Raw genomic sequence first — 17,958 nt, forward strand, 5'->3', positions numbered from 1 at the left:
TTCAGCGCACGTTAAAGGCATAATAATTGGTAGAGAATGTGGGCTGTGCATTGCCTGTTGGCTGCTTGGGCAATTCAAATTCAAATTCAATCTATTTTGTCAACAGGCATTGGCAGCTGTGCCGGCATTGGCCAAAGAGCACGAAGTGGCTAAATGAATGGCAGCACCAATAATAGCCTCGTGGTCAACTACACAGTTAGGCAGCTACAGTGCCAGGGCAGCCGGAGCAGCATCCAATGCATAAATAGCAAACATAATTAATTTGAATATGGTGTGTCTGAGAGAGAGAGAGAGAGAGAGAGAGAGAGAGAGAGAGAGAGAGAGGGGGGAGGACAGGTGGAGGGCTGGGCAGCTGCCTACTTTGGTTACCGCTGGTCAAAGCTGGCAATCAATAACAGAAGTTTGAAATGCGACGCAATTGTTGTGACCTCTTGTGCCCGCACACGCACACACACACACATCACACACAATAACCTGTGACCCCATGCAGCAGCCAGAGCAGCAGCAGAGCAGCAGAGGCAGCAGCTGGTCGTCGCATTAGAATTTAAAAACTAATTAATACGCGCACCAATTGCGCAATTAGCGGCCAGAGAGGTGGCCTGAGGGGGTGGTAGCCCCCTCTGTACTCCCCGCTCGTTTTTGTGGCTCACAAATGGCCGGCATCGAGGTGAGCGCTTGGCATAAGTGTGCGCGGCTACCATTTCAATTGTATTGCAAACTTGGCATTTTGAGCCGGCTAATGAGGTCGCCATTTGGCATTTCGCAGTACGCATATATTTGACATGCCATACAAAAGGCAGGCCAGGCCAGGCCAGGCCGTTAGCCTACCAACGGCCATTGAGCAGCTGCATCCATATACATGTATGTGCATATGTGTGTGTGTGTGTGTGTGTGTGTGTGTCTGTGTATATATGTATTTCATTACTCACACAACACGGACAGTTGCACGGTGGAACGCATGGGCATGTCCGGGGACAGAGCCTTGTGCTTGGCCTGGCAGGTGTATTCCGTGTAGTCATCATCCGCGCCGGGCTTCAGTTTCAGACTCGAGGTGGTTGTAAAGCGTTTGGGCGTGGACTCCTCGACCTTGTCTTCCCGTTTTTCTGTGAAGCAGAGAGCAGAAGAGAGGAAATGAGATTGGGAAAGCGTTTAAGTGATATAAGAGGAAGATATAAAAGTAAATGGAAAAATAATAGATATTATTATTATTACTATTTATTTTAGACTATTAATTGTTTTATATTATATTATAATTTAATAAATTATATACAGAGTCTGTGGCTTTGGCATTTGTCTTTGATATTTGTAAAATATATATTTAATATTGATTTTATATACTTGTATTATCTTAAATATTTGCATAAATTGTATTTTAAATATACATTTATTTTTAATTTTTCTAAAAATATATTTATGCAAATACAAATTTTTGAAATTAACAAACAAATTGCATTAATAGTAATTATATATCAAAAATATTTTTATATTTTAAATTCCATTGATAAAGAGAAGCACGAAGAAAGTTAACTAAATGTTAATTACCTGAATTTTCTAGATATAAATTTTATTAAAGTAAAATATATTTCCAAGTGAAGTCAAACTCGGACTTAATGAATTTTCATACAAACAGCTCTAGAATTTAATAACAAAAGGCAAAGCGCATTCTGCCGCTATCAAGCTGGCATTGTACTCGTGATTGTCAATCAGTCATGCCGTCAATCAGTCAGCCAGTCAGTCAGTCAAGATAAAAAGAATGTTGTATATGAAGATGCATAGATTGTATAGTTTATTCGCCTGTCCTTTGCAGTAACTGTGAACTGTGGCATGTGGCAGGGCCAGCAACACGCATTGCCATAAATAATGACGCAACAAGCAAACTTCCAAAAATGCAGTTGTATGTGTGTGTGTGTGTGTGTGTGGGTGTGTGCTGCGTGTGTGTGTGTTATAAATTCTTGTGCGCTGCGTTAAATGTCTGCGATTTATCATAATAACAACAACAAAACATCAACAGCAGCACTCAGCAGCGAGCTCTATACAAAGAAAATTAAAATGGCGGGTGTGCGTGCATGGGTGTATGTGTGTGTGTGTGTGTGTGTGTGTGTGCGGAGGGTGCTATTCCCTCTAACTGGATATTGCAAAATTTGCACGCCATTTTCGCGTACGTGCAGCTAGTATCCTGCCCCACATCCAGGTCCTTGTCATAAAGTTTAACGCATATTTTATGAAGTTTTGTCGCACCTCCTCCGTCGGCCCTTCTGCGCGATTCTCATGGCCCTTGGAATTCATTTGTAGGCGCATATTTTGTGCGTCTAATATTTGCTGACGAGCACAACAATAAAGCCCGACACATTTTGTGACATAATTTCAAGTCATAAATTGCCAATAGCTCGATGTAGTTGAAATATTTGCAAGGATTTGTCCACTCTCGCTCTCTCTCTCACTCTCTCGCTTCCTCTTCCTCTCTCCCTCACTCTCTTTTAGTTGGTTTAACCAGATAATATTGCTTAAAATGTTGTTGCCCCAACACTAATGAGCAGACATATGAGCTTGGCCCCACGAAACGACCCGGGGCCGTCGAGCCGCTGAGCCACACTCGTGGCGAGCTCCACTGACAGCTTGCAAATGATGTTGCAGAGCCGTTAACCACATTGTCGTAAAGTCTTGTTCTTCTTCTGCTTCTGCTTCTGCTTCTGCTTCGTCGTCTTCTTATTCATTTTTTGTTGGCGCTGAGCGTAACCAGGCTCCGTGCCCATGTCCAGCCGCAACATATTGTGTCGTAAACATAATTCATCATGCACAGCTACGTCCAAGCACTTCCTTCAGCGACGCCGCCGCCGCCGCCGCTGCCGCCTCCTGCCCGCATTTCCTTTGCGGATTTTCCTACATTTTACGCTGTTTTGCGAAATTTTCTTATTTTCTTTTGCTCTCACTCCCGCTCCCAGTTGTTTTTGTTGTTGTTGTTGGTGTTGTTTGTTTGCCCAAAAATTCCCATCATCATCATCATCATCGTCCTCGTCGTCGTCCTCGCTGTGCGTTTCACATTTTAAGCATTTTTAACGCGCCAGTTGTGTTAAAATGATTTCGTTAGCCGCCAAATGGCAGCCGGAGACGCAACTGATGGAAACACAGCACCCACTCGCACACACACACACACATACATAGATATAAACTCTGCCTCACACACACACACGTACATCCATTCACCTATATGTATGCTGCATATCATAATCATTATGAAAATTAAATGTCGTGAAGGCGACTAAGCGACTAAGCGCCGTATGATGCCGCTGCGCTGCTGCCTCCTGCTCCTGCTACTGCCTCCTGCTCCTGCTCCTGCTGCTGCTGCTGATACTGCCTCCTGCTCCTGCCTGGTGCCCATGGCCTGTTGTCCTGGCCGGGACATCGCGATGCCTTTTACATTTGCATTTTTCCATATTTTCGAAAAGCATCGTCCGTCCACCATTCCAATTTAGCTGGCCAGCAATGAAATGACAAGGCACAAACAGAGGCAACGGACACAGGCCAAAGAGATAAGGCAAAACGTCAGCAGCAACGGCAATGGCAACCGTTTTGTTAGGGTATAAAATTATTATTTAAGCACCGTCATCAAGCAGAAAGTCAACGGGCGGCTCCTGCTCCTCACCCACTCACACTCACACACATGTGCCCCAAAAACTGGTTGACAGTCAAAGGGCTGCCCAGGCTCCCGATCTGCCTTGCCGCCAGCTAAAATCCATTTACACTTTTTTTGTTTTTTCACTTCTCTCTAATTTTTTTTTTTGTTTTTTTTTTTTTTTTTTCTGTGGACCAGAGTGGATCAGCTCAACGCTCGATATGAGAATGGTTAATGGACGAGGGGTTGCTGCCAGCCCAAATGCAGGGGGCGGGCGGGTAGGTGGGATAAGGTCTGGGCATGCCATTAGAAGACACATGCGTTGGATACGGTGATCCGGGACGGAATTTTGCTGTGTAAGTGGACATTAAATTTGATGGCTTAGTGTTGTGACACTTGTCACGAGCTCTCTCTATATACGTGTGTGTGTGCGTGTGTGTGTGTAGGTGTGCTGCTGTGTATGTGTGTGTGTGTCTTGATGTTGATTGCGCCAGCCTTCCATTACATTAGTATATAATGTGAATATAAGAAAATTTAAGTGAATATTTTCTCTACAAAATATATAAATGTGTTAGTCGTGACAAATTAGCTGATTGGATGACTGACTGAGTGCTTGCCACACTGACTGACAGAGTGACAATGACTGATGGACTGACAGGGTGATTGAAATGAACTGGCTGATAGATGGAAAGACTGCAAGAATACATTGATTGATGCCCTGATGCCTCGTGGCTAATTATTGATTGATTGATTGATTTACTAATAATGAATAAAGTGATGATTGACTTGACTGATTGGTGCCCTGATGATGTGTGGTTAATTGAGGGAATGATTGATTGATTGACTACCTGACTGGGTGTCTGACGGTTGACAGGTTGATGGCCTGACTGATGGCATAATTGAGTACCGATGACTGAAGGATTGACCATGAGATTGATTGACTGACTGATTCGCTGTTTAACAGATTTGTAGAGTGTCGCTTACTGACTGCCTGACTGATTGATGGACAGATTGACTATGAGACACATCAAGTGATTGACGGACTGTTCGATTGACAATTAGTGAATGATTGACTACCAAAATCAAATCAACACATTGTGACAGCTTAAGAACTATTTATAGTATTATTTTTATTAGCTTCTTTACTAACCTGGCTTATATTCGACATTTCCGCGATACCAAACGATTTGTGCCTCCGGCTTCGCATTGGCCACGATGCACGTGAGCGTCAGATCCTGATTCTCGCGCACTTCCACCTTGGAGTTGTGGCTGTAGCCTTTGATCTCGATCGACGAAGGAGGCGCTGCAAAAGAGAGAATGAGACAAAGGGAGAGAGAGAGTGAGTGAGCTAGAGCATAAGTGATTAGACGACTGTTGTTATTTCAAATGCTTGAATCCAACAACTGTTGCAAACAATGCATACATCTGTGGGAGGTGGGCGTGGCAGCTAAGCTAAACAATGACAAAGCCAACCAGAGCGATACCAGCGGCAATGCTCGCTCATTATGCCACAATGCAGCACGTTGGCCATCCCAGTGGGTGGGTGTGGGTGTGTGTGTGTGTGGGAAGTGGGCGTGGTAGCCATTGTAGACGACATTGTTGTGGCGTTATGGCGTTGGCTGGCGGTTGCAGTCGCAGGTTGAATGGCCGCCAAAGTAGTGGATGGCCCGCAGCCTGACGTCTGCCAGCAGCGCCCGTTAATGTGCTCAAGTATGAGTCTCAATATTTGTGCAAACATGCCAACAGAGAGAGGGGGAGAGACTAGGAGAGAGTGAGAGAGTGAGAGCTAGGCTGTCTAACAATGGGGCACTGCAGCAAACACATACAAACAAACAATTGTGGATAAAGTTAAGTGCACGTGTGCATTATTTTAATGCCACCTGAAGGAGTAGGCAGCCATTGCGTCTTCTCTGTGAGTAGCAGAAGCAACAACAGCAGCAGCAGCAGCAACAGCAGCAACAACAACAGCAGCAGCAGGAGAAGTAGCATAAGAAAATGCTGCTACACAGAAAGTTAAAGTGAAATGTGTATGGAGCCGCGCAGTTGGGGCGCTTTTGACATGCAACATATGTTGCCTGCTGCTGCTGCTGCTGCTGCTGCTCGCTCTGGAAGTTGTTGAATGCAAAATGAGTCTGTGTGGGTGTGTGTGGCAAGCAGTTGGGACGCGGTGTCAGAGCCAAAGCCACCGCCACCGCCACCGTGTAAGCCACCATGTCGAGGTAATTGCTTTTGTTGCTACCAAATAAAATCAACACCCTGTCCGTCCGAGCGACGAGCACTCGCACTCGCACTCGCACTCGCCCTGCTCGGGCTCACTGCATTTGATAGCCTCAGCGCTGGTCGGAGATGCCCTTGGTGCCTCGAGGCTGGCTTGCGCGCGCGTTGTTTGTGAATTTTATTTGCCTGGCTTTGGGCGCATCAAATTATTATGCACAAATCAAATATACAAACACAAAATCCCGCGACGCACAACAAAAACACAGACACTGGGGCGTGAACTTGTGTGTGTGTGTGCGTGTGTGTGGCTGCGCGTGTGTGTAGTGGTGAGGTTGTTTATGCTCGCGGCACTCAATTTCCCTTATCCAGCTCTCTATGCGATTCTCATACTTTTATTCAACAAACGCGCATAAGAAATATCATTCCCAAAAAAAAAGTCAGCTCAACGAACTTTTGGCATTGCGTATACTTAATATGTGATATATAATAACCTTATTGCTTGACTTGTGTGGAACAGATTGATGACATTAATTGTCTATTGAATTACAGATGTTACAGTATTAGCTTAGGGTTAACTTTAAACAGATAAACTAATAAAAGTTTTGTAAGAAGTGCGTATATATGTAATGTGAGTAAATGTACAAAAAAGTATCTGAGTAAAGTTTGCCTTTCTCCTCATGTTGTTGAACATTGCGTATACGTAATATATATAGTAATCTATTAAATCATTTAATATTTATATAAATCAATTGACTGTCACTTCACTTGAATTTTTCGCTTCTCTCTGCGCTTCTCTCTGCTGTCGAATAATATATTAATATAAATTCAAAGCTAACTTCTCTCAGTACTTCGAGCTATACGGAATGCAAGTAATCGGGCATGCATAGCTTATCTCCCATCTCATATAGATTTCGCTACTATCTGCACTTCAGTTAACTTCACTCATTTGCTCAGGCGTTTCTCTCACTCAGTCTCTTTCCCTCCCTCCTTCTCTCGCTTTGCTGTCAAGCAATATAACGTGTCGTTTCGTTCTCGAAAAATAGATACCAGATATTTTATTTGAATCTGTCCTCGTCGACAGCGTCACCCTTAAGTGAAGGCTCTTGTGTGCAAATTGGTGTCGCAAGGACGCCCCAAGCTGCGTTGCGGCTGTCGGGGCACATCCGCGGGCACCGAAAGGGTTTCGGAACATTGAAAATTCATAATATTTGCCATATTGCAGCAGCCACGCAGTGTCACGTTGTACGCTGCGCGCGTGTTGCACAGTTAAAAGTAACAGAAAAGTTGCATATGCTCGACATGGAGAATTTGAGATACTCTTTATGCGAACGTTTGGAATTACTCCGGTATTGATTGATTGAATCATGACCATCATATGGAACAATATGAAAGAGTTGGGTTAATGTATTTCAGATAGATTTAAGGTTGAATTCCGTTAGAGCTAGAGCCAGGGCACGTTCATTTGAACTAGTTCATATGAACTAGTTCATTTGAACAATTTCGTAAATTAATACTTTTTGTTTTCAGAGAGAGTGGATCAGCTCGTTGTGAGGCGACGCTCGATGAGGGATGAGGGCTACCAGTTCTGATGCTTTGGGGCGGGCGGGTAGGTTATATTAACGGTATAATTAAATTCAGGTAAAGCTAGAGCCAGGACACGTTCATTTGAACTAGTTCATTTGAACAAGTTCATAAATTTATACTTCTTGTTTCTCCCTTCAGAGAGTGGATCGGCTCGTTGCGGGGCGACGCTCGATACAGCAGCTGTTAATGGATGAGGGGTTGCTGTTAGTCCTGATGCAGGGAGCGGGCGGGTAGGTGGAATAAAGCTAGAGCCAAGACACATTTATTTGTTCATTTGAACCAGTTCATTTGAACTAGTTCATTTGAACTACTTCATATGTTTACACTTCTTTGTTCTTCATTTCTCTCCAATTTTTTGTTTGTTTGCTCGTTTCGGGGCGGCACTCAAAATAGAAGCTGTTAATCGATGAGCGGTTGCTGACAGCGCTGATGTTGGTGGCGGGCGGGTAGGTAGGTGGCATAAGTAAATTCAGTTCAGCCAAGACACGTTCATTTAAACTAGTTCATTTGAACAAGTTCATAAATTTATACTTCTTGTTTTTCTCTTCAGAGAGTGGATCGGCTCGTTGCGGGGCGACGCTCGATACAGCTCGATACAGTTAATGGATGAGGGGTTGCTGTTAGTCCTGATGCAGGGAGCGGGCGGGTAGGTGGAATAAAGCTAGAGCCAAGGACACATTTATTTGAGCCAGTTCATTGAACTAGTTCATTTGAACAAGTTCATAAATTTATACTTCTTGTTTTTCACATCAGAGACAGGATCAGCTCGTTGCGGGGCGCCGCTCGATGAGGGATGAGGGATTGCTACCAGTTCTGATGCTTTGGGGCGGGCGTGTAGGTGTTATAATTAAATTCAGGTAAAGCTAGAGCCAGGACACGTTTGTTTGAACTAGCTTATTTGAACTAGTTCACTTGAACTACTTCATCATTAACACTTTTTTTATTCTTCACTTCTCTCCATTTCTTGTTTGTTTTTCTTTCTTTTTTGAAACCAGAGTGTATCAGCTCGTTGCGGGGCGACACTCAATGCAGCAGCTGTTAATGGATGATGCGTATAGTCTGTGTATGTATGTAAACTCAGTTAGAGCCAGGACATTTGAACTAGTTCATATGAACTAGTTCATCGGAACTAGTTCCTTTGAACCATTCGTAAATGAACTACTTTAATTTAAACTATGTTGCCGGTTATTACCAACATTCAGTACTTGCATATTATATGATGATATTCCTATGAACCAGTTCGATTAAACGGTTTACTAAAATCAACTACTTGACTCTTTCTGCTTTTTTAGTGAGCGATGTGATTCATTTATAAACAATACTTTTTAATAAGTCATTTAATCATACATGATTCACTTAAAATTTCCTTTAACTAGTTCAGCTGCACATGAACGAATTGTTCTATTGCTGATCAATATATACCATATATATATATTCAAATGAGTGAACCGAGTTTTATGTTACAGATTGAGCTAGTTCACTAAATTGAACTCTAACTTATAGGGCATAAAGTGGAATTTATATGCCCTTATAAACATTTTATGAATCAGCTTTTGGACAAAGTCGTTCCAAATGCAGTTCGATTTGTAACAAGAAGCTGCTGTAGGTCCTGAGGCAGCGACGACGACGACGCGCACTGAGCACCTACGCAGCTGGAGTGGGTGCCGCTGAAGGTCCTCTCGAGCGCCGACACTTGATGGGCTGGCAGGAGGCGGGGCTGGGGAGGAGGCGAGCAGCTATATGCATTGTTGATTGGTATGCAAATTGTATTTGATTATTGACATGTGCGAGGCGCATTCAACAACGACAATCGATCAGTGTAGCCGAACGAGCAGGAAGGACGCAGAGCTAGAAGAATGCGAAGGTTGTCCTTACAATTGGCGTTACATGCGATTATGAACGAGCTTAGAGAAGGTGCCACAGCAGGTGGCATTCAGGTGGGTAAGCTTCACTCACCCCTCGCCCTATCGAACCCCAAACATACGAGCGTTGCAGCGATTCGTTGATTAAATTTTATGCACTGCCCCAGCAGCGGCAGGAGTAGCAGGAGTAGCAGCAGCAGCAGCAGCAGGTCAGACGGCGGGCTGCTGCGAGGTGCCTGGCTGCAAATAATTTATGCAGCCATTGTTGGGCTGTAGCAGCAGCAGCAGCAGGAGCAGGAGGAGGAGGAGCAGCAGCAGCAGCAAAGTGCAATTTGCCATGAATTCAGGCAAAGCTGAAGCTCAGCTCAGCCCGCTAACCCACTAATAGTACGCCTCATAAAAGTTTTATGCGCTGAAATATTTCTCGACTCTATTTTTTTTTTTCATTCCCATTTTTTTTTCATTTTTGCAGGACAAGAATTGGCAATTTTTCCATTTGACGTCAACTGTTTTGTCGGGAGGAGTCTGGAGACAGCCCCAGTGAGTTGAGTGACTGAGTGGGTTGCCGAGCTGAGTTGATGGGTCGCTGGCCCTGACTTTAAGGTCCGACAAAGAACAAAAAAAGAAGAACAACAATAAATGGTTGGCCATATTTCAAACAGGCTCACGCCCTGTGGGCAGGCTTTAGCCCTAAACTTTGATGATTTGCACGACAATTACGATGCGATTACTCGACTCAAATGAGCGGAAATGCCAGAAATTTTGGAGCATTTGAAAATCATTAAAGCACATTTATTGGCTGCCAGTGTCAGCGCACCAAGTGTGTGGCCCCATCCCAGCGCCATTTCCATTCTGAAGTGCAGGCGGCATTGCATAACAGAGGGGAAAAAAATGTATGAAAAAAAGAATTGTTTCTCCTTTTCTATTTTTGTGCTTCTTTTCCATTTTTTTTTTTTTCATTTTTGTTCGCAATGCTGCTTTGTATTCAAAATTTATAAAGGCAGCTCTGCTTTTTTGGGGGCTGTACATGCCTGGAATTCCATTGTGCCAGGGCACGGAGCAGCTGAATCGCCATTGCCCAGACTCCAACCAGAGCCCAAGCCCAAGCCCAAGCACAGGCAGAGGCCGAGGCGCAGGCCCTGGCTCAGGTTCAGGCTCTGGTCGTGGTCCCAATGCGTTGGCAGTAAAAAGTTTTGTTGGACCCAGTTCGGTTCGGTTCTGTTCGGTTCGGTATGGTCGCCTTGCGGCATATGTGTTTTTGGCTGCGTTTTTAAAAATTAATGGCATGCGAACATTTTCTAAATTTCCATAAATTTGCACGTGGACTTTTGTGTGCAAAAGTTCTTTACTATGCCAACTTATAATCTAATTGCGCCCTCACCTGTGTGTGCAAGTGTGTGTGCTAGTATGCGTGCGTGCATGTGTGTGTGTGTGTGTGTGTGTGTGTGTGTGTGTTGGGTCCATGAAAGTTTTGGCTAAGCGGGCAGCGTACGTTGAAATTAGTTGCAAAAGAACTTTTGCGTTTGCCTCTCGTTGGAGTGTCTCAAATTTAATTTACGAATGACAAAGGTTCGTTCATTAGGTCTCTACATAGCATATGCTATTTTAATTAGAGCAAGACAGCCAGCCAGACAAAGAGCGAGAGAGAGAGAGAGAGAGGGGAAGTGAGATAGAGCGAAACAGTGTTGCAATCGAGTGCAATTAAGCGTAGTTTATTATAAGTTGAGGAATTAGCCGAGCTGATATATAAGTTGTATAAATATAAATCAAATCTGCATATAAACAAATATGAATTGTTACATTCACATACAAAGAGCGAACAAAGAATCTGGTTTATATGTATTTAAGCACATTAAATCTCATCAGAGCAGCAGGCAGGCAGGCTTCTAGCTTCAGGCATAATCAATACTATAGCAACTATAGGCTCAGCATGAGAAAGCGAAAGCCTTGCTGGTCAAACATATGACACGAAATACACACAAGAATAGATATACAAGCTGAGCTGGACTCGTGTATGGGTGCCACGTGCTGGCATGTAACCGAATCTGCAATCCAACTCAATTCATTTGGCTTGAGGCACAATCTTCTCTCATGTTTCAATAATATAGGGAAACTGACGAGGCTCATGGCATAAACAGCTAATAAAGGCAACAGACCGTTATTAAACCTGAGCTCATCACGCGGTCGGCTAAAGCAACTCAACGGTTTTGACAGAAACTAAATAAATGAATAAGTTAAATGCAGTTTAAGTGCAATTTAAATGCAATTCAAATGCAATTTCACAATTTCACAATTTAAATGCAATTCAAATGCAATTTCACATTCAAATTGAATAGAAATTCTTACTTTGACTTCAGCTGATTTGATAAAGAGTGTCAAGCTAATGCTAAGCTGGCTCAAATCACAGAAATCATGTTAACAATGCTGGCATTAATCAATATCGCATCGAACTGGTGGGGGCAATTGGCTTAATAAATAAATCAAATAAATGTTACTTGAACTTAATTGAATTATTACACATTTGTCTACATTTTGCCTTGGCTAATTGCTGCAATAATGTCGCACGTGTTTTCTTGGATGCCTACGGGACATACCTTTGCTTACATCTACGACACGCACACACACGCACACACATACATGCAGAGATAGCTACATATTTGAGTCAGTGAAACATAGTGGATGCCATTATAGAACAAAAGAGAGACACAAACACACACACACATAGACACACACACGTACAGCCACCCACCCAGAGAGCTTGAAGTTAGGGGCCGACTCGCTGGACTCTCACAAGTACCGACAATTATGACAAACATTTCTTCATGGGGGTGCAGAGGCGCCGCCGGACGACCTTTTGCCACAGCAGCAGCAACAACAAAAGCAACAGCAAAAGCAACAACAACAGCCATAACTAACAAGCTTATATGAATCGCAAGCAAACATACACAAGCATACACTGAGAGAACAAAATGCCGAGCGTATATTATACGCTAATCGAGTCGAGATTGAAATTCCCCGAGCTATGCCTGAAATTCCCAGTTCAAGACTTTTTGGGTAGCACAAAATTCCAAAGTTAGCTCTTAGCTCTTTTGAAACTTGTAAGTTTTGGCCTATTTTCCTTTCCTTTAAATTAATCATGTAAACACATATTTCTTTTCAGCATGGATTTCTTTCCTGAAGCCCAAATCTGCTGTCTTTTGTATGAAGTCAGTAGTTTTTAATTTTTTTTTTTAATTTTGAGAAAATGCTAATATGAATAATATATTAATTAATTTATAAATTATTAATATTAAGATTTTAAAAATATATAAATTATTAATAAATATATTAAAATTACAAATTATAAATAATTTAAATAATGTAACATTTAAAAAAATATTCATCAGCAAAACTAAATTGAAAGAATAATTTAAGCTACTTACAATTAAAAAAAAAAAAATCAAGATTGAATGGCTTCATTAAAAAATTATATAATTGTAATAAAAATCTTAGTGAAAAATATGCATGAAAATAATATATTAAGCATAATTTTCTTTAAATTCAAAAATAGTTTAGTAACAAAATCGTCAGAATAATTGACTTAGTAAAAGAAAATTACGTTAAATGAAATCAAGCTATTGCATACAGTCCTTTCACATCTTTCCATTAAACTCTTTTCAATTTCTTTGTTTTCAAGCTTTAAATTAAATTAAAGAATATGTCTCACCCATTTAAACATCTCCCCAACAATTACTCATTAAATAGAAAAATCAGAATATTGCATTACTTCCCACGTCTCACAAGACTTTTTCTCTAAGTGGAAGTGGCGAGTATTTTTTTATATATTTTTTATATATTTTTGTACTTTGAGTTTTCTAAGGCTCCTTGGCACACATCATCATTGTCACAGCTCATGGCGCGTAATTAACTAAACAAACGTCATTAGGCATGCGCATGTATATGTGTGTGTGTCTGCGTGTGTGTGTGTGTGAGTGCGTGTGAGCCTTGGGCAAGATAGCAACAACAACAACAGCAGCAGCAGCCTTGTCGCTGTCGCTGCCGTTGCCATGGCCCATTATAGAAGTGGGCGGCTATTGGGCGGGGCATATCTGCAAGCGTGGAATAGAAGACAGCCAAACTAAGCACAGGAAATGAAAATCGCTGTCATCAAATGTAGCGCAATTTCTTGAGTGATTACAACAACAGAAGCGAGAAGAAGAAGAAGAAGCAACAGCAGCAACAGGAGTGCCCACACTTTCAAAGTGATTACACGACAGTCGGAATAACAATGCAACGAGACACAGGCACACAGACACACTCACACTTTGACAACACTAAAAAAAAAAAAAAGAAGCAAAATCAAACAAAAATAAATTCATTTCGGTTCAATTTGAAAATGCTAAACCATCTCATACTGGCACACTCTATCTCCCTCTTACACTCACCCTCTCTCTCTATCTGTCTCGATTCCCGCCCCAAGCTGAACTTAGTTCTGTGACAGTGTCACAGCTCCTCCGAGCTGACTCCTTGGAGCAATAAACTGCGCTAAATTCAGCTCATTGTTGTTGCTGTTGCTCCAGTTGCTGTTGCTGTTGCTGTTGCTTTGCAAATTGCTGACAATAAATGTTGGCAGCGACAACCAGCTACCAGCCACGCCCACCCATTAAGGGGGCGAGCGAGAGAGAGAGAGAGCGCACCCGCATGCGAGTCGGCGTGACAATTTAAATATGCAAGTGCAAAATGCTATAGGTGCAATGAGCAGGAAACAAACAGAGACGCAACGAGAACTCTACGCTAGGAATTGTATTTATTACAGAAATTAATTGATGCCGTAAACCAGAGAGCAAGCCAAAGAGGGAGACATTGACAGAGAGAGATGCAGAGCCAACATGAAAAAAGCGAAATAGAGAATCCCAGTTAGCATCAGACCACAAATGGATGTTGCAGTTGCCAATGCGATTCCAGCTGAATCGATTACCAACTGAATTTTCAGTTTGAAATGAACAAAAACTATGCGAACTCCTGATAAATGTAAAAAAACAAGAGACGTACTCGGGCATAAATATGACGGTAAATTATTTGAAAACCAACAAACACAAAAAATTAATTAATCGATTTTTGGGATTGGAGTCGAAATGCAAAAATATATAAAAATATACAAATATTTATGAAAATATATAAAAGAAAATGTTTCATTCAGGATGATAAAAAGAAATTGCCCTGACTCTAATATATAAAAGTACATATAATATATATAAGTAGTTTATATATGTTACAAAAAATTACAGCAATAATTTAGTGTATTTTAATGCAATTAATGTATACAAAAATAATAATAATAATAATAATAATAATAATAATAATAATAATAATAATAATAATAATAATAATAATAATAATAATAATAATAATAAAAATTAAAAAAAAATAATAATAATAATAATTGTTTAATAAATTTAACATGCTATTGACAGATATGTAAACTTCTTATTTAATGTATTTTAATGCAAAAATGTATTAAAAAAATAAATAATAATAATAATAATTTTCTAAATAATTTAACTTGCCATTAAAATCTGTCAATCTGAATTTTAATGCAATGATGTATTAAAAAAAAAAAAAAAAAAAAATAGATAAATAAATAATAAAAATAATAATTGTCTAATTAATTTAACTTGCTATTGACAGATTTGTAAACTTCTTATTTAGAGTATTTTAATGCATAATAATAATATTTAATGTATAATAATAATAATAATAAAATAATATAATAATTAAATATTTAAATAATAATAATAATAATAATTAATATAGCTTGCTATTTATATTTTTGCTGTTTTTATTAACAGCACAAAATATCCTCTTTTCACTACTTGGTCCATTTTTGAAAATGGGAGATTTTGCTTTCATCTTCAAATGTTAACAGTTTGGTTTTGTATAAATATATGAAATGTGAATGAAACAAGTATAGATTAATTTTTGAGTATTTATCAAAACTTCTTCACCTCAATTCCTGCTAGCTTAATGAAAACTTACAACTAATACATATATCTATATGATTTTTCTCTACTTACATATGACAGTGAGCTTGGCATTCGCCCGTATTGCCGAGTTGAGGCGCGCTGGACCCACTTGGCATTGATATTCGGCATCATCGTTGATCGAGGCATTGGAGATGCGCAGATTGTAGACACCCTGTTTGCGATCCCCCAGCACAGAGTAGCGCGGAAAGCCGGGTATTACGGCCGAGAAGCCGAGTGCAAAGCCATCCTTGGTCCATTGCACGGCGCCGGCGACATTGGCCACCTCGCAGCGCATCATCGCCTCGGCGCCCTCCAGCACCTGCAGATCGTGGGGCGTGGTGCGAAACTTCTGCTGCTGCCCGTGGCAGCTCGCGGGCAACAGCAGCAGCACCAGCAGCACTGTAATAGAAAACAAGTAAAGAAGAAGATCACTTAGAGAGATGCTGGATTAATTGTCATGGCGGTTTTGTTATGCTTGGCTCGAGTCTTTGGCGACTCATTGGTTACGTGACTTTCTATGGCAGCTGAAAATTATGAATTGTGTATTTAGCCAGTCGGGCAAACAGAAAAACTGAAAAAAAAACAATGAATGCTGCCCGCAGTCCCATGGAGAGACAATGGGGCAATGAGCACAGAGACTTTTCCTAAATAGCAAATCCTGACCGCAATAACACAGGACGTGGGACACAGGACGCAGAACGCAGGACACTGGCCGCACTGTCACTGAAAGCCTTTACGGCCGCCAACGCCGCTAAGCTGCCGCAGAGTGCTGCAGTCAGAATCGGAATTGGAGCTGGAGTCGGAGCTGGAACTGGAGCAGGAGTCCGAGGCGAACTTTGACCGCTCTGAATGAAAAGTTTTTTAATGAAAAACAAACACACACAGATTTTTACCAGCCACAGCGCAGCGCACAAAAGCCAATTGTAGGCGTGGCCGGGCAGAAGGAGGCGCGTGGGGAGGCTGTCCGTTCAGTACCGGTGACTGTTTGCCAAGACTTATTGCGGACTGCATTCAGAGTCGCCAGCCAGGCAGCCAGGCAGCGAGCAGTTTATTTCTTGCCAGCCAAAACTATTAAATTGTGTAAAGGGGAGGAGGTGGAGCAGGAGCAGGAGCTGAAGCAGGAGCAGCCCTGAATCAACAAAAGCATTTAACGCGGCCATCAGGCAGCTACAGTTGTTTTAGTGCCCGGCGGAGGCCGTGCCGCAGCGCTCAGTGCACTTTAACCGTGGAGCGAAGCTTTCATAAATTTCAAACGAATCTGCGAGTAGGAGAGGCGAAGCAACAACAGGAATGCGCGCATATGGCCAGCAAAAAAGAATCAGAGAGATAGAGAGGGAGAGTGACAGAAAGAGAGAGAGAGGCAGAAGCTGTTTATTTATTAGCGCCGAAATGCAGTTTTAAATACCACGAGTCAAGCGAGACTGAAATGCTAAGTGAAAAAAAGAGAGACTGAATATAAAGCAAAATGCTTTATTTGCGGTGCTAAAAGGCATTAAGTAGAGCTTGGCAGGGTAAGGCTACTCCGACTATAGTCGTACTATAGCTCAAATAGAGTAGCGCTTGAGCAAAGTCTACCTGCAAACACCTCGCCAGGCTCGCTTACACAACATAGACAGAGCTTGTCGACCGCAAAAGGAGCAGACATAAGAAAAGGGCCCAAGACAATGATTAATATGCTCACTATTTGCATAGACACGAAGTCTGCGCAGGAAACTGAAATGAATTTTAAATATAATATATTATATATATGTATAAATATATTTATATATTTTCATGTCGAGATTATATATGCCTAGGCGCTGTCTGGCATCCGCTCTATGTGTGTGTGTGTGTGGCAACTCTTTACGATTTCATTATTTTGCTTTTTCGTACATAATTTGCGTTGTCGAGCCGAAAAGAATGCGATACGAAAAGTTGCTCCTGCTGCTGCTCCTCCTCCTGCTGTTGCTGCTGCATTGTTGTTGTCAATGTTGTCGCGCAATTTAGCATAGAAATTGTTGTTGTAGTTTTTGTTGTTGTTGCTCTGAGCAGCAGCAAGCAGCCAGCATTACTGTCAATTTATATAAATTTTCAACCCGAGCTCGCCTCCTGCCCAACCCGACTTTATCTGAATGAAACTGTCAAACGCAGTCGAGCCTTGTCCCTCGCCCGCTCTCCCTCGCTCGTACCCTTTCTTTTGCTTGTCCGCTTGGCCTCTGCGTGTGCCTGTCCCCTTCTCCTGCTTCTCTCCTGGCTCACATACGAGCCCTGAACCCGAGTCCGCGCGGGCGAAAACCCTTGCCAGCAGCAGGCGCAGTCATAACCTTTGCCCCATCAACGCACGCTCTCTACGCAAATTTGAGCCTATTTTACAGACATCACACATACACACACACACACATACACTCTCTAAAGCACACACACACATTGGTTTTAGCGAGAGTTCATAGTTGAGTACATTTTTACCTCGTTCATGATGCGGCGCATCATTGGCGAACTTGAGCTCTGGCACATGTGTGTGTGTGCGAGTATGTGTGCGTCTGTGCGTCTGTGTGTGTGTGTGGGTGTGGGGTGTGCGTGTGTATTTGGATTTTCAACAAATTTGCGTAGCTTGTTGTTTTGTGCTCATTGCCATTGTTGTTGTCCCATATTTTTGAAGCGAAAAATTTTAATAAAGTAAATTCCTATTTTACGGCCTGCG

General features: G+C 41.9%; 1 protein-coding gene across 4 annotated transcripts in view; it reads right to left on the reverse strand.

Moving 5' to 3' along the window:
• Positions 1–17,958, reverse strand: part of LOC6579843 (nephrin) — an 87,655-nt gene that overhangs the window by 48,139 nt on the left and 21,558 nt on the right. For all 4 annotated transcript variants that reach the window (XM_032729851.2, XM_032729850.2, XM_002005680.4 and 1 more), the window contains exons 2-4: positions 15,330–15,677; positions 4,764–4,916; positions 930–1,103 (exon numbers count right to left, since the gene is read on the reverse strand). In XM_032729851.2, the coding sequence (XP_032585742.1) occupies positions 930–1,103; positions 4,764–4,916; positions 15,330–15,677 (675 nt within the window). The remainder of the gene's footprint in view (positions 1–929; positions 1,104–4,763; positions 4,917–15,329; positions 15,678–17,958) is intronic.

The sequence above is a fragment of the Drosophila mojavensis genome, unplaced genomic scaffold, assembly GCF_018153725.1.
Source record: "Drosophila mojavensis isolate 15081-1352.22 unplaced genomic scaffold, ASM1815372v1 contig_80, whole genome shotgun sequence".
NCBI classification, from domain to species: domain Eukaryota; kingdom Metazoa; phylum Arthropoda; class Insecta; order Diptera; family Drosophilidae; genus Drosophila; species Drosophila mojavensis.